Raw genomic sequence first — 17985 nt, 5'->3', positions numbered from 1 at the left:
CACGTAGTGAGAATTTATTTTGAAAATATTGATTTTATTTCCTTTAAAACTCTGCAATCATACTGCACAAAAGTGTTTACCCAAGTGGTATAATCAGTGTTAGCTTTTTTACATTTTATTTTTTTACCAAAATGGTCTCCAGGCAGCAACCAATGTTCACCCATATTGTGCATAAATGACTTAAGGCAACATGGAGGACCAGGCCAGGCTTCATATGTAGAACCTAACTCAGAGGCTGCTGGTTTGACAATGAACCAGGAAACTGTTGCCAGTATCTGGATTTTGCAACAACATTGGCACAATGCATTTTCTCCAAGAGCACCTTGGTTAAAGGCAGCATGTTACATTTTGAAATAATACCACAGCTTTACTCGAGCGTATGGCAGCAAGCAGAGACCTGGCATGCCACTGACGCAGGGACAAATTATCAAACAAACTTCCTGTACTCCAGTTAACCCATCTAAAATTGCAGTTACTGCTAACCTTACAATAAAATTGTGTATTTCATGAGTTACATAAAAAATAAACTTCTAAATTTAAGTACCAATAACTAACTGGTAGCTAAAATTGATTCAAGGTCATGGTTTCAGTGTCAAACAAGGCTAAAATGTGCTGTGAAGAATTGACCTCTGCCTACTCTGCTCTCACCTTTTATGGGTGTGTTAGTACCCATTTACACCTGCTGTTAAAAAAAAATGTGATCTGATATCTATTTAATCATCAGTTCTAGTCAGATTCCAAAAGCTCTTTTTCTAACAGGTGTAAATGGGGCCATAATGTCAATAGGCAGGAATATGTTCAGTGTTCACTCAGTCAACATGAGTGCTTTCTGTTCTGCCTGCCATGAGCAGCTTCTTCAGTGGCAAATCAGGGACTTTGAGTCCAATCAGCTTGCATTGAGGTCTTCTGGGACCTGGAGTCCATTGGGCTGGCCCACTGGGACATTGTAGTGCCGGTCATCCTCTGTGACCAGACATACACAGGGCCAGTCTTCCTTATGGTCGTCGGGAAAATAGGTGATAAACTCCTCTGTGTGTGCCATGTACAGCCTGTAGACTTGGATGGTGCACTGCAAGGCATACCCCAGCAGAAACATCTCCACCTACACTCAGGAACCAATGAGATAGGGAGTTGACGCTTTATATTTAGAACATCATTATGGTTTTAGAAAATTGGGTATTGAGAGTTAGTGGGTGTATTGGATCCATTGTTTAAGGTCTTTGAAAATGAACTTATCTGTAGAAGCCTCTTAAAAGTTCCAGGGCTCGAATATTAGTTTATTCGGATCAGTTGAACGCTATAGCGCGAGTTAAATCAAAGTCATTTCCGATTGAGCCGACATATTGCAGTCTCCGAACGCGGGAACCTTGCCTTATTCTATTGCGCTATAGCTCGGAATTGAATCGAGCCCATACTATGTTATACATTCTTCCCTGAGATACTGCTCTGTCATTGATGCTAAGCTTCAAATCCAAACTCAAATGTTAATCTCTGGCCTGCTCTGACCTTCCCAAGAGTCACTGAACAATCCAGAAAGACCCTGAGGCTTAGGCTGAACTGCTGTTGAGGACAGAAGAACAGATGGTACAGTGCAAGTGTGTGCATGTTAGACTTCAAGGTTTGGTTTGTGGGAAAGCAAAAACACACCCATCCTATTGTATCCTCTTGTTTTGCTCAGCACTGATTATGACTACCGGTTAAATGGTACCTCTACTATGGGTTTGGATGGGAAAAGTCCAGCTAAAAGATCCTGGTTTACCACTGTTTAACTGCCAGGAAAGCCTGCAGTGTTGGGGAAAATATTTTCCCACGCTACCAATTACTTCACACTGGAAGAAGTTAAGCTACACAAAAGATACCCGTAAAAAGGAAAATTCCACCCCAAAGCTATTTGTTTCATTAGTCCATTGTTGATAGTCCCAAAATGTTTTGCTTGTCAGCAGTCAAAGTTTCAAGATATGCAACTTTCAAAATACAGAAATCTGATCCGTATGATGATGCAAAACGCAGCATCATACGGGTCAGATCTCTGTATTTTGAAAGTTGCATATCTTGAAACTTTGACTGCTGACAAGCAAAACATTTTGGGACTATCAACAATGGACTAATGAAACAAATACAATTTCTCTATGAATTTGGTCAGGTCGCCCAAAAAGGTACATATTGCAGCTTTAAAAAAAAATATATATATAGCTTACTTAACTACAGTTACTTTGAAAAAGTAGTTCACAACATCCAAAGTACTTTGAAAAATTGTAGTATGAAAATCTGAAATGTCAGAGTACAAATTGCGAGAACAGAATTCTCAGATTAGTCTATTAAACAAAGACTGTTTTAAGAGAATTGGGCAGGTCTGATGATGAAAAAGAACAAATGTCAACTTCATCCATAGTTTTTCTTTTTGCAAAAAAAGTGTGTAGTTCCAGTAGTTAGCTTACACCTCTACATGGCAAGAAAGTCCTTAACTACTGAAAAAACTAAACATTTTATTTAGGTCAACTACCACCAAGCTACTGCAAAATGTAGTTAAATGACAAGTTGAACTACATTTAGTTCCCTACTCCAACACTGAAAGATATTTAATTGATGCCTATGAAAACCCTATTAGAGAAAGTGTTTGGGCTTATGTATATCTAGAAGTATTAATGCATGTTCATTTGAACAGGGGACGGGACCATGTTTGTGTGTTACGTCACCACAGCAACCTGCTGCTCACCTGCTCCAGCCCCCCGCTGAATCCCACTTGGCTCAGGTGGTTGGACAGGAAGCTGCGTGGGCAGTCGGAAGAGTCGCGTGCGTAGAGAAGCCAGCAGAAGACGGGCACGTCTCCTCCCTCTTGCATGGTGGTGTGGAGCTCCACGGCCCGGCCAAGCATGAGGAGCTTCAGGGCTTCCAGCAGGCCCAGCTCCTCCTCCCCTCCCTGGAACACACGCTCACACAGACACAGTCTCTCCTCCGCACTGGAGCAGCCCACCGCCGCCTGCCACTGGGCACAGCAACACACACACGCCACATACAGTCATCACCACCATGGCTGGAAATCATATACATTGAATTATTGCTCTTTTCTCAACCGCAATTCACACACAGTCAACATTTTATGGCTGGATGTCATACTGCTCTTCTCTTGCAATTCATGACTTCAGTGTCAGTCAGTTGTCACCATAATATGAAGGTGACAGTATACACCATTTTCCCATTAGTTGGTGGTATTAGGGTACAGCTACCAACCATCTAACGACAGAGGGAGAAGTCTTTGAAGTCTAATCAAGAACAGAGTTCCTCCAGAGGTGGAATAGGCTGTTTGTTGCCAGCCAGAGGTCTCACGTTGCGATACAGTCTACTTTCCACAGATAGGTATTAAACTGTTTCCTGAAGACTGACGATCAATCTATCCTGTCTCCTGTTTAATATCAGGCTGCTTCAATAAAACACTGCAATCCGCAAGGGAGGGTACAGTCAGCGCAGTACACCACAAACTACTCTAAAACTGCCATTAAAAACGCCCTCCCATGTGGCCATAATTACAACCATAAGGTTTGGGAATCAGCTACGTCTCCATTCAAAGTCTGGGAAAAGACATTGGTGTTTCCGTCTTAAATACAGTACAACGTGTACAGTACATAGGGCTGGGTAAGGAAGGCACGGGCGGTACCCTGTTCTGGAGGAGTTCCATGTAGCGTTTGAGCTGTTGGGCGGCATCTTCGCTTCCCTCCCTCTGTCTGCACTCTGAGGGGAACATCCACTGGCCAATCAGGCATTCCAGCTCCTCCAGCCACTGTGGAGAAGAAACAGGGTTGTATTCATTATGCACCAAACAGATAGAAATGGATTAAAATGGAGAGGGACATCTTTGAACTTGTCTAATAAGAAATGCACATTTTTGTTTTCCATTGCAAAATGTTTAGCTACGGTGTGCACTAATGAATGTGACCAAGACACATTAGATTATAACGGCAAGCCATACTGACCATCAGGCAGCTAATGTCCATGGTACTGGGGTCGTAGGTATAGACCGTATGAGGGCTAATGACTTATATACAAGTTTTAGAGCATACACAGCGTTAGTTATGCAAGCATGGTGTACCGTAGAAATGTGTTCGTCCTGCAGCCAGACAGGCAGCTGGGTGCTGGTGGAGAGCACCTGGAACAGAGTGGCTCGGAGGGCACAGTAGTTATCTCCTCTCACCCGTCTCAGGCTCCCAAACCTCTGAGACAGCTCAGTGTAACCCTGGGACCAGACAGGAAGAGCAAACTAGTATGAATCATCTTGTAAGAATGTCCTAAATATTCATCTTAAAATGGGACAATCTGGTATTTGAAAAACAACAACGCAGTCGCTCCTCTGCTCCGCAACAACAGCAGCAGTGGTGGTCAGTGGTGCCGTTTCACCCTACTCCGGATTCCATCTTTAAAAAGGTCCATAAATGAAGCAACCAATCCCATATTTCCTTTTTAAAATATAAGATCATAGTAACTGGCTAATCAACTGACCTTTCTAATAAGGGTACTTTTGGCAGTGTTTCCCTTCCACTCTCTCTCACTGTAGGACATAATATCCACCATTGGCTCCAGACTGCATCGGTCCTCAACCTTTGGAACTGAGATAGGGAGAGAAGAGAAAAAATGAGAAAGAGAATACTAAATATTGAATCAAAACATTTGTGGGTATACCATTAAAGGAGACACTGGTGTTCTGGTAAAAAGGAAATGATCTGAAATTAACTGACGTGTGATTTCAAACAGTGGCTCCGGGCCTGCATGTTTAACTGGCCCCTGGGGGAGCTCTTCAGCTCCTCGATACAGGTCTTCCTCGCTAAAAAAGTGGATGACAGTTAATGATGTTATTATTAACATGTCAAATAATAGAAGATCATTTTGGTTCAATTATGTGACACTGATCTGCAGTCAGTTCTAAGGTACAAAGAGAGACATTGACAAACCTAACTCCCAGATCGTCCCCAGCAGGACCATCTTCTTCCCTCACTTGTAACACCTCCAAATCAGCAGAGGTGCTGGGCCCCTGATGGGCCTCTCCTTTTAGGGCCTCCTCCCCTCCCGTCTCATCCCCTGTCATGGCCCCTGCAGTAGCACTCTCCATCTCCTCATCCTCCTGTTCCTTTGTTTCTGGCACTTCTTCCTCCGCTCCTTCATCTAAGAGGTCTTCCAAAGATGGGACTTCAACCAATCCACCCTGGGTACCTTCCTTCGCTTGTTCACAGGAGTTTTGACTGGAGAGAGAAGTCGAGAAAGCCATTCTGTGAATTGCATACGTTTGCACTTCACGTCACAAGAAGAGCATCTCTACTGTCATGGTCTTATGTTCTTACACCACATTCCTCTCGTACAGTCAGGCCTCAGGCGAGCCACAATGTTAGTACCATTCTAATGTTCAACTGTAGAAGACGACACTTTGATCTACCTTGTGAGGAATCATCTAAACTCAGCCACAAAAAGAAACGGCCCTTTTTCAGGACCCCGTCTTTCAAAGATCATTCGTAAAAATCCAAATAACTTCACAGATATTCATTGTAAAGGGTTTAAACACTGTTTCCCCATGCTTGTTCAATGAACCATAAACAATTAAATGAACATGCACCTGTGCACCTGACAATAACAGCTTACAGACGGTAGGCAATTAAGGTCACAGTTATGAAAACTTAGGCCTCTTTAGTGTCCTTTCTACTGACTCTAGAAAAACACCAAAATAAAGACGCCCAGGGTCCCTGCTCATCTGTATGAACGTGCCTTAGGCATGCTGCAAGGAGGCATGAGGACTACAGATGTGGCCAGGGCAATAAATTGCGATGTCCGTACTGTGAGGCGCCTAAGACAGGGCTTCAGGGAGACAGGACAGACAGCTGATCGTCCTCGCAGTGACAGACCACGTGTAACAAACACCTGCACAGGATCGGTACATCCGAACTTCACACCTGCGGGACAGGTACAGGATGGCAACAACAACTGCCCGAATTATACCAGGAATGCACAATCCCTCCATCAGTGCTCAGAATGTCCGCAATAGGCTGAGGGAGGGTGGACTGAGGGCTTGTAGGCCTGGGGCAAGGCAGGTCCTCACCAGACATCACCGACAACAATGCCGCCTATGTGTACAAATCCACAGTCACTGGACCAGACAGGACAGGCAAAAAGTGCTCTTCACTGACGAGTCGCGATTTTGTCTCACCAGGGGTGATGGACGGATTCGCGTTTATCGTCGAAGACATGAGCATTACGTTGAGGCCTGTACTCTGGAGCGGGATCGATTTGGAGGTGGAGGGTCCGTCATGGTCTGGGGAGGTGTCACAGCATCATCGGACTGAGCTTGTTTTCATTGCAGGCAATCTCAACGCTGTGCGTTACAGGGAAGACATCCTCCTCCCTCATGTGGTACCCTTCCTGCAGGCTCATCCTGACATTACCCTCCAGCATGACAATGCCACCAGCCATACTGCTCGTTCTGTGCGTGATTTCATGCAAGACAGGGATGTCAGTGTTCTGCCATGGCCAGCGAAGAGCCCGGATCTCAATCCCATTGAGCACATCTGGGACTTGTTGGATCGGAGGATGAGGGCTAGGGCCATTCCCCCCAGAAATGTCCGGGAACTTGCAGGTGCCTTGATGGAAGAGTGGGGTAACAAATCACAGCAAGAACTGGCAAATCTGGTGCAGTCCATGAGGAAGAGATACACTGCAGTACTTAATGCAGCTGATGGCCACACCAGATACTGACTGTTAATTTTGATTTTGACCCCCCTTTGTTCAGGGACACATTATTCCATTTGTTAGTCACATGTCTGTGGAACTTGTTCAGTTTATGTCTCAGTTGTTGTATCTTGTTATGTTCATACAAATATTTACACATGTTAAGTTTGCTGAAAATAAACACAGTTGAGAGTGAGAGGACGTTTCTTTTTTTGCTGAGTTTATGTTCACAGCAGGAAACAGTATGGAACATAGATCAAATTACACTCAAAATAACGCTGAGATGCCAAAGGTGTAGAGGAGAACAGTAATGTGGACCACTCAAGAGTAATTAATTCCTATCCCTCAAACTCATTTCACTATTAATCATGGTCATTTTTTGCTTAACTTTTAGGAAATGAAGGACTGCATTCTTTTCATATTACATCACAGAGATAGATGGTTGAAAGCACGCCTGCACAATTCCGTTGTGTGATATTATTTTTATGATCTTTGGATGCCCCCTAATGGTGGCAAAGGAAATTACAACCCCAAATATATTTTTTTTACAGTTGAAATCATTCAGTTTATTTCAACAAGTTGTGATAACGAACATTTCCATTGTAAATATTAGTCTACTCACCTCTTGTTGGTCGCAGAGGGACTCATTCTCACTGGTTCCTTCACCAGTCCAGTGAGGTTTTGGGGAACCAGACCATTCTGTGTGGGCTCCGTAGCTCCTGATAAAGCTGGAGAAGCCTCAGGATCCTGTGGACTGTCATTCAGGGGCACTACAGAGCTCCTATTCTCTTTACCATCCACCCCCTTTATCACAGTGCTATACACGAGGGGACAGGGAGGAAAGATGTATGTAATGCACACTGTGAATACACAAAGAGTCACCCAGAAATCCCAATGGTTTGAACTGAAGCTACAGCCATTATAGCCATAGACGTTTGACTTACATAGTGGGAGATGGAGATGAGGGCAGGTGAGGGACACTGTCGGTAGATGCTGCCTTCTCACAGGCCTCTGGTGGGGTGAGCTGGGAGTCTGGGAGAGATGTCTTGGCACTGTGGTGGTCACAACACTTCTCTGGCTCTGACAGTACATCCACCGCATTGTGGAGGGGTATTGTTGAATCTTCATCCACAGTTTCAGAGGTAATGGATTCTACTGGTATCTCAGCTTTGGGAGCAAAGGCTTCAGGGCATTTGTCCTTAGCATCAGGTGTAACTGTTATATTATCTGAGTGTTCATTCTGGACCACAGTGGAGGTCTGCTCAGCAAGTACAGCTACATCTATCTCAGCCAGGACCTTCTCTGCATCTCCTCCTCCTTGCACCTCTTCCTTAAGGGGACCCTGGGGAGGATCTGAAGTGCATATCTGAGCTTCTACATTTGTGCTCTCTGTGGCTGTATCCTCAATGCTTTTGTCCAGTGCTGTAAGGATGGAGTTTGCTATGAGTCCAGTGCCTGTGTTGGGAGACGGCTCCTCAGCCTGTCTGTCTTCTGTCTGGAGGAGTCCATTCTTCTCTATAGTCTGGGGCTGGGCAATGTCTTCCTTTCCATTGGTTTTGGGAGGGACACTACAGCACACCTGCACAGTCACAACAGCCACCTCTTTGTCTTTATTGTCCTCTGCATTGTCTCCTCCCGTTTTCCTGCGACAAATCATCCATGGAAACAAAACTAACATGTTTCAAAATACATGTACTACAAGGCAAAAGTATGGAAGATTACAAGTGCTTCATGTGTTTGCCAATGGTTTGACTTGCTAATTCAAGTGGTGTGTTCCCACTGGGCACAGACGTCAGTTCAACGTCCAGTTTTGATTTACATTTGGTTGAGTTGTCAACTAACTATTTAGGTTCAAAGTTGAATGAAATAAAAATACAAAATGTCCTCATGTTGATGATTTTTTGCAAATCCAATCAGTTTTCCACATTGATTCAATGTCATCACATTGTTTATGGGGGTTGAAATTACCTGGAAACGATGTTGATTCAACCAGTTTTTGCACAGTGGGTTTTGATTGCAGTCCAATCAATGACTGATTTAATTAGGTAACCAATGGCAGTGTTGAGTCATAATCTTACCTCACTTCAGAATCTTCCTCGGAACCATTGTGGAATCCAGCGACCTCTCCACATTCTGATGAGGATGCTGGAATCTCGACACCCCCATGAAGTAACCCACTTATTTCCTCCACATTGTCACAGGGACTAGCAGCAGGACAACACCAGTTTCCCATTCCCACTTAGACAATGCACACCCTCTGCCTCTCGAAAGTAGGTCTTGGGTAAAATGTTGTAACGTTACTCTGAAATCCACAGAGTCTTGGTTCCTACCCTGGTGAATTGGAGGAGCTTATTCAGAAATAGAGATTTTAGGTCCATTACAAACTGTTCAGAGCATTTGTAAAAACCTGACCTAAAAATCTATAGGACAGAGAGAGGATACCAATTCCATGCTGTGAGAGCCCAGGCCATACTGTAGCGTCAGGATGTATTGTTGGTCCTATGAGCAAAAGAGAACATACAGCAGAGGCTGGTGGGATGGGCTATAGGAGGACGGGCTCACTAAAATGACTGGAATGGAATATATGGAACGGTATTGAACACATCAAACATATGGAAACCACATGTTTTACTCTGCTCCATTAACACTATTTCAGCCCTGACAACGAGGCCGTCCTCCTTTAGCTCCTCCCACCAGCCTCCACTGACATGCAGTGAAATTCAACATTAGATTTCCTATTTATTTTACCCTTGTCTGAAGTAGCCTATATCTTTATACTGACTGGAATATATGTATACTGACTAAAATTACATGAGGAGCAATGGCATGCAAATCACTTTTTTACAAGGGGGAAAAAATATATATATATATACAAAAAAAGGCGCATGCGCTATTAGGACTCGTCTCCGCAGGCGGCTGTGGGAGAGAAGATAAACGGTCGGTGCAAACACTGGATCCTTGGGAGGTCCATACCATTTTAAACTTCCACTTCAATTGAGTAGGGCCGTCCCAAGGATCCCGTAAAGCAAACACCGAAGAGCAATAGCAGCACCTCACCTTGATGTTGCTTGTTTACCACAATCCGGTGCTGCGATTACCCTTCGGTTTCGATACATTTTCAGAAAAGACACAACATACTGTATCATTCACGGCTAGGCTGTCATAGACGCTCCTCGAAACGTGAGAATGTTGTTTAGCCAATTCAACTGACTGGCGTGATCAACGCTTGTGCCACCCCGTCCGATGCACGGAAGTACAATAAATAAATGTGGAGGGTGTGTCTTCCAACAGCAAGAAATGTGTAGTGTAGCGAGCCATCAGATTTGATGACAAATGTTGTGACGTAAATTTCTTGGAAAACGTTACATATAATTTGTTGTGAGAACGCCAGGATAAGGGTTATCTGTTATTCCTTCCAACATTGTAGCACAGCTAAGCTTGCAGACTAATAATAACAGTTTGCTACAATGTTACAAGCAGCATGCGCTCGAGACAAAATAGCTGCATACGCAGGAAGTTTAGCGCACGACAGTTTCATATTTTGGTCTGAAACTCCTGACAGCTCAGGGCTGAAAAATGTGATTCTTGGCCAACATACACACAGCATAATGCTAAGGATATATACATTAACGACGTACATTCGACACTCACATGTCTACTTACTTTCAACGCTGACTGCTGCTGTACACGGTTTCAAAATATAGTTTTACAGTTGTCCCACTTGTTGTGAAATACAGCAACCAGTTGATAAACGTCGTTCTGCTGGAATGGGGGGGTGTTTGACAGTTCAACATATACAACAAAGATGTTTGATATATGAAGATGTCATACTCAGCATTTTACCATTGAAAAAAAGGTCACAGTTCCGGTCTGCTTAAGGTGAAATATGCAGAAATCGCTCCGCCTTTTCCTGATTGCTAAAATTCTAACAGTTTGCCTAATTTCATGTGACAAAAAAAAGCAGTCATTGCGTAGAGAATCGTTGTACCATTTAAACCGCTGTGAAGTATATTATCCATAATGCAAAATATTGTATTTTTAGTGGTTTGAAGCTGGCGTACAAAACCGAAAGTAAAAGCAAAAACTACACTTTTCTTCAACCTTTATTTACCTAGGCAAGTCGGTTAAGAACAAATTCTTATTTATATTGACGGCCTACACCGGCCAAACCCGGACAACGCTGGGCCAATTGAGTGTCGCCCTATGGGACTCCCAATCACAACCGGTTGTGATACAGCCTGGAATCGAACCAGGGTGTCTGTAGTGACGCCTCTAGCACTGAGATGCAGTGCCTTAGACTACTCCACTCGGGAGCCCAACTTCAGAAGGGGGCGCATAGAAATAGCTCACATAGAACCTCTACCTCTTCTTAGACTTGCTTTCAATGAGAATGACAGATGTATAATTGTATGTAAATTTGGTTGGGTCTAACATTAATTTGACAAAAGCTGGACCCCTTCTAGCCATGACCCTTGTTAATAAATGACTGTATGAGTGGAGGCTGGTGGTAGGAGCTATAGGAGGATGGGCTCATTGTAATTGCTGAAATGGAATAAATGGAACGTTATCAAACACAAGATCATTTTCTCATGATCACGACATGATCACGACATAACACAAGTTGTTTTGTCGAGATCACGAAATAATAAAAAGTGCATCATTAATTAATTTGTTCAAATGCATGATAAAGCACCACTTCTCCCAGCTCTTTATCTCAAGGCAAGGGACCTTGATTTATCTTGCTAACGTTCTAATATATAAACTGGTAATGAGCTCCAAACACACATTTATTTTACTTGGCAAATCAGTTAAGAACAAATTCTTATTTTCAATGACAGCCTAGGAACAGTGGGTTAACTGCCTTGTTCATGGCCATAACAACAGATTTGAACTTGCAACCTTTTGGTTACTAGTCCAACGGACAGATTTGAACACTTTTGGATACTAGTCCAACGCTCTAACCACTAGGCTATGCTGCCACCCCACAAAGAGTCAGCGCGTTATGTTAGTATGAAACGTAGCAAACAATAAAAATGTAGGCGCTAATCCATCGCTGCCACCTCAGCCGTACTGTCAATCTATCATCAATACGTCCACTCTTATTTATAGAGTTTATCTAGTGATCTTGACAAAACAACTTTTGTTGTCTTTTAAGGAAGTCTCTAGGTTTTGCTCACCTGAGGTAGAGTATCTCATGATAAGCTGTAGACCACACTATTTACCAAGAGAGTTTATCTATATTCTTCATAGCTGTCTATTTACCACCACAAACCGATGCTGGCACTAAGACCGTACTCAATAACTATATATGGCCATAAGCAAACAGAAAAACGCTCATCCAGAGTCGGCGCTCCTAGTGGCCGGGGACTTTAATGCAGGGAAACTTAAATCCGTTTGACCTCATTTCTACCAGCATGTTAAATGTGCAACCAGGAGGACACATCTCTAGACCACCTTTAACTCCACATACAGAGACACTTACAAGCCAAAACTAAACCAGGAAGCACAAGTGACTCAGTCAATAAAAAAGTGGTCAGATGAAGCAGATGCTGAGCTACAGGAATGTTTTGCGAGCACAGACTGGAATATGTTCCGTGATTCTTCTGATGGCATTGAGGAAGACACCACATCAGTCACTGGCTTCATTAATATGTTCATCAATGATGTCATCCCCACAGTGACCGTATGTACATACCCCAACCAAAAGCCATGGATTACAGGCAACATCCGCACTGAGCTAAAGGGTAGAGTTGCCGCACAGAGTTACACATGGAAAAAACAAGCGTACAGTCAATAACACAATAGAAAAAAAGAAAGTCTATATACAGTGTGTGCAAATGGCGTGAGGAGGTAAGGCAATAAATAGGCCATAGTAGCTAAGTAATTACAATTTAGCACATTAACACTGGAGTGACAGATGAGCAGATGATGATGTGCAAGTAGGGATACTGGTGTGCAAAAGAGCAGAAAAGTAAATAAAAACAATATGGGGATGAGGTAGGTAGATTGGGTGGGCTATTTACAGATGGACTATATACAGCTGCAGCGATTGGTTAGCTGCTCAGATAGCTGATGTTTAAAGTTAGTGAGGGAAATGTAAGTCTCCAGCTTCAGCGATTTTTGCAATTTGTTCCAGTCACAGGCAGCAGAGAACTGGAAGGAAAGGCGGCCAAAGGAGGTACTGGCTTTGGGGATGACCAGTGAGATATACCTGCTGGAGCGCGTGCTACGGGTGGGTGTTGTTATCGTGACCAGTGAGCTGAGGTAAGGCGGAGCTTTACCTAGCATAGACTTATAGATGACCTGGAGCCAGTGGGTATGGCAACGAATATGTAGCGAGGGCCAGCCGACTAGAGCATACAGGTCGCAGTGGTGGATGGTATAAGGGGCTTTGGTAACAAAACGGATGGCACTGTGATAGACTGGATCCAGTTTGCTGGGTAGAGCATTGGAAGCTATTTTGTAGATGACATCGCCAAAGTCGAGGATCGGTAGGATAGTCAGTTTTACTAGGGTAAGTTTGGTGTCGTGAGTGAAGGAGATTTTGTTGCGAAATAGCAGATTTCTAGATTTGATTTTGAATTGGAGATGTTTGATATGAGTCTGGAAGGAGAGTTTACAGTCTAGCCAGACACCTAGGTATTTGTAGTTGTACACATATTCTAGATCAGAACCGTCCAGAGTAGTGATGCTGGTCGGGCGGGTGGGTGCGGGCAGTGAACGGTTTAAAAGCATGCATTCTGTTTTACTACTGTTTAAGAGCAGTGGGAGGCAATGGAAGGAGTGTTGTATGACATTGAAACTCGTTTGGAGGTTAGTTAAGTCAGTGTCCAAAGAAGGGCCAGATGTACACAGAATGGTGTCGTCTGTGTAGAGGTGGATCAGGGAATCACCCGCAGCAAGAGCGACATCGTTGATATATACAGAGAAAATAGTCGGCCCGAGAATTGAACCCTGGGGTACCCCCATAGAGACTGCCAGAGGTCCGGACAATAGGCCCTCCGATTTGACACACTGAACTCTGTCTGCGAAGTAGTTGGTGAACCAGGCGAGGCAGTCATTCGAGAAACCAAGGCTATTGAGTCTGCCGATAAGAATACGGTGATTGACAGAGTCGAAAGCCTTGTCCAGGTCGATGAAGACGGCTGCACAGTGCTGTCTTTTATCGATGGTGGTTATGATATCGTTTAGTACCTTGAGTGTGGCTCAGGTGCACCCATGACCAGCTCGGAAACCAGATTGCACAGACGAGAAGGTACGTTGGGATTCAAAATGGTCAGTGATCTGTTGATTAAATTGGCTTTCAAAGACTTTAGAAAGGCAGGGCAGGATGGATATAGGTCTATAACAGTTTGGGGCTAGATTGTCACCCCCTTTGAAGAGGGGGATGACTGCAGCAGCTTTCCAATCTTTAGGGATCTCGGGCGACACAAAAGAGAGGTTGAACAGACTGGTAATAGGGGTTGCAACAATGGCGGCGGATAGTTTTAGAAAGAGAGGGTCCAGATTGTCTAGCCCAGCTGATTTGTACATGTCCAGGTTTTGCAGCTCTGCTATCTGGATTTGGGTTAAGGAGAAGCTGCGGAGGCTCGGGAAAGTAGCTTCGGGGGTGCAGAGCTGTTGGCCGGGGTTGGCGTAACCAGGAGGAAAGCATGGCCAGCCGTAAAGAAATTCTTATTGAAATTGAAATTTAGGTAACCTGCCTAAATGACTACCGACCCGTAGCACTCACGTCTGTAGCCATGAAGTGCTTTGAAAAGGCTGGTCATGGCTCACATCAACACCATTATCCCAAAAACCCTAGACCCACTCCAATTTGCATTTTGCCCCAACAGATCCACAGATGACTCAACACTGCCCTTTCCCACCTGGAAAAAAGGAACACCTATGTGAGAATGGTATTCACTGACTACAGCTCAGCATTCAGCACCATAGTGCCCTCAAAGCTCATCACTAAGCTAAGGAACTTGGGACTAAACACCTCCCTCTGCAACTGGATCCTGGACCCTGACAGGCCGCCGTCCAGGTGGTAAGGGTAGGTAACAACACATCCGCCATGCTGATCCTCAACACTGGGGCCCCTCAGGGGTGTGTGCTCAGTCCTCTCCTGTACTCCCTGTTCAGTCATGACTGCATGGCCAGGCACAACTCCAACACCATCATCAAGTTTGCCGATGACACAATAGTTGTGGGCCTGATCACAGACAATGATGAGACAGCCTATAGGGAGAAGGTCAGAGACCTGGCCGTGTGGTGCCAGGACAACAACCTCTCCCTCAATGTGATCAAGACAAAGGAGATGATTGTGGACTACAGGAAAAGGAGGACCGAGCACGCCCCCATTGTCATCGACTGGGCTGTAGTGGAACAGGTTGAGTGCTTCAAGTTCCTTGGTGTCCACATCGCCAACCAACTATCATGGTCCAAACACAATAATAAAGTTGTGAAGAGAGCATGACAAAGCCTATTCCCCCTCAGGAAACTGAAAAGATTTGGCATGGATCCTCAGATCCTCAAAAGGTTCTACAGCTGTACCATTGATAGCATCCTGACTGGTTGCATCACTGCCTGGTATGGAAACGGCTCGGCCTCTGACCACAAGGCACTACAGAGGGTAATGCCTATGGCCCAGTACATCACTGGGGCCAAGCTTCCTGCCATCCAGGACCTCTATACCAGGTGTTGTCAGAAGAAGACCCTAAAAATGGTCAAAGATTCCAGCCACCCTGGGCATGGACTGTTCTCTACCGCACGGCAAGTGGTACCGGAGCACCAAGTCTAGGTCCAAAATGCTTCTTAACTGCTTCTACACACAAAGCCATAAGACTCCTGAACATCTACTCAAAGGGCTACCCAGACCCCTCTTTTACGCTGCTGCTGCTCTCTGTTTATTATATACATGTATGCATAGTCACTTTAACTCTACCTACACGTACATATTAGCTCAATTACCTTGACTAACCGGTATCCCGTCGCTATTGTTGTTTTACTGCTTCTGTTTAATTTTTTGTTACTTTTATATTCTATTTTTTACTTATCTATTTATTACTTAACACTTTTTTAAAAACTTCTTAATGCATTGTTGGTTAGGGGCTTGTAAGTAAGCATTTCACTGTAAGGTCTACTTACACCTGTTGTATTCAGCGCATGTGACAAATAAAATTTGATTTGATTTGTGATCACCAGAAAATGATCTTGTGATCTCAACCAAACAACTTTTTCATGTCGTGATAATGAGATAAATAAGTTGTGATCTCGACATAACTAGGGAATGCTTGTTTATTCATTCATTCATTTGTTCTCTCTGGACTTCCATACCTATCGACTTCTTGAAGCAGAGATCTCTTTGTCGGAATTTACCCAGAATGCCCCGCTGACAACGTACAGGCAATGTACACTGTCAGCGCTAATAAGATTCCAATGGAGTTTCCCATCTCCTCAAAAGTACAGTATCTCTGTGGTTACTCTCCCATAAACGGGTTGGCTGACAACTTTATGAAAATGATGCATGTGCATGGATGAGGCAGAATGCTGGTCAGATAGCTAGCAACAATGACAAGAAGCTGGCATGCGAGGAATCATAGGTGGCTCGTTTCAGCTCAGTGTATCTTGTGTAATTGATACCATGTCTTGTTTTGACTCATGTCATGTCTATGCTAATATGTATAACATACGCTAGCTAGTTAACCAACGACTGTAATGACTAACAATGTTTTAACAAGTGCTCATTGTGCAAATGTGTTTATGATTTTACTAAACATTTGGAGAATAAATAGTTTAGATGTTGTTCGCAATCTAAGCCTACCCTACCTGTTTTGCACCATACTTGCGCACACGTCGGTTTTGTTGCTATTGACAAAATGCGATAGCAGCCGGGCCTGGTCTGTTAATTTATAAAGAGTAATAGTAATGACGTTTTTTTGTTGGCACTAACTCCTCTATGGCTCGTTGGCCAAAGCCTACATTTAAAAAAATATTTTAAGCATATATGTTATTAAAAAAAAAGCACATAAAGACTTCAGAATTGATAAAGGTCATATTTACTGACTGATGTTATCTCATAGAACAAAATGTAGGCTAAACCTGTGTTAACCTCAAACCGTATTCTCTGTGGTTATCCCAAAACATTATTCTTTCCCCATGTATTTTCCCCATAGGAATGGCTGAACAAACTAATTTCCATTTTTTAGTACTATATGCTGGCGAACTCTATTAGACTCTATATGAACCAGAAAAAATTAGGGAGTGGGATGTCTTGCTTCCTCTTGCGTTTCTGTGTCACGTCCTGACCATAGAGAGCCTTTATTTTATATGGTGGAGTAGGTCAGGGCGTGACTGGGGGGGTGTTCTAGGTTATTATTTCTATGTGGGGTTCTAGGTTTATTTTCTATGTTGGGGATTTGTATGATTCCCAATTAGAGGCAGCTGGTAATCATTGTCTCTAATTGGGGATCATATTTAAGTAGTGTTTGTTCCCACCTATGTTTATGGGATATTGTTTTGCACGTAGCATCTCTCTGGTCACGGTTTGTTGTTTCGTTTGTTTGTTTATTGTTTGTTTTGCTAAGTTTCACTATTAAATAATTATGTGGAACTCAACCTCCAGTGCGCCTCCCCAGCCCGGTACGTCCTGTGCCGGCTCACAGCTACAGGCCTCCTGTGCGTCTCCCCAGCCTGGTACGCCATGTGCCAGCTCCACGCACCAGGCCTCCAGCGACGGTCTGCAGTCCAGAGATTCCGGCGACAGTTCCCAGTCCAGAGCTTCCGGCGACAGTTCCCAGTCCAGAGCTTCCAGCGACTGTTCCCAGTCCAGAGCTTCCGGCGAAGGTCCACAGTCCGGAACCTCCAACGACGGTCCACGGTCCGGAACCTCCAACGACGGTCCACGGTCTGGAACCTCCAACGACGGTCCACGGTCCGGAACCTCCAACGACGGTCCACGGTCCGGAACCTCCTGAGACGGTCCACGGTCCGGAACCTCCTGAGACCGTCAATGGTGTGAAACCTCCAGATTTATGGCCGGAGCCTTCCCTGCGCCGATGCCCAGTCTAAGCACGGCGTCCAGTTCAGCTCCAAGACCAGTGTCTTCTTCTGCTTTGGTGCACAGTCCAGGCACAGCATCCAGTCCCGCTCCATGGTGGGAGCTTTTCTCTGCGCCGATGCCCGGTCCGAGCATGGCGTCAGTCCAGCTCCATGGCAGGAGTCCTCCTCTGCGCCGATGCCCAGGCCAGGGTCGGCATCCAGTCCTGCTCCATGGAAGGAGCCTTCCTCGGCATCTAG

The 17985-nt window shown here is 44.4% G+C and overlaps 1 protein-coding gene across 12 annotated transcripts; it reads right to left on the bottom strand.

Annotated features, from left to right (window-relative positions):
- Positions 1-13: 13 nt before the first annotated feature.
- Positions 14-10561, bottom strand: LOC112227948. 12 transcript variants are annotated; one of them, XM_024392987.1, is made up of 12 exons: positions 10357-10561; positions 9148-9204; positions 8784-9036; positions 7650-8348; positions 7328-7522; positions 4944-5231; positions 4731-4816; positions 4495-4601; positions 4088-4231; positions 3656-3778; positions 2717-2986; positions 14-1102 (listed from the first exon to the last, which is right to left on the bottom strand). In XM_024392987.1, exons 3-12 carry the CDS (start codon positions 8936-8938, stop codon positions 887-889), a joined length of 2283 nt encoding a protein of 760 aa, XP_024248755.1. In that variant the 5' UTR covers positions 8939-9036; positions 9148-9204; positions 10357-10561; the 3' UTR covers positions 14-886. The 12 variants fall into 12 exon arrangements, with proteins under 12 accessions (XP_024248755.1, XP_024248750.1, XP_024248752.1 ...); XM_024392982.1 differs by having other exon boundaries at positions 9118-9204; positions 10369-10561; XM_024392984.1 differs by having other exon boundaries at positions 10369-10561.
- Between the last annotated feature and the right edge of the window lie 7424 nt (positions 10562-17985).

This window comes from Oncorhynchus tshawytscha, linkage group LG29 (genome assembly GCF_018296145.1).
Source record: "Oncorhynchus tshawytscha isolate Ot180627B linkage group LG29, Otsh_v2.0, whole genome shotgun sequence".
Lineage (NCBI taxonomy): Eukaryota > Metazoa > Chordata > Actinopteri > Salmoniformes > Salmonidae > Oncorhynchus > Oncorhynchus tshawytscha.
The sequence above is the reverse complement of the archived record's forward strand: the minus strand, read 5'-3'. Positions and strand labels throughout refer to the sequence as shown.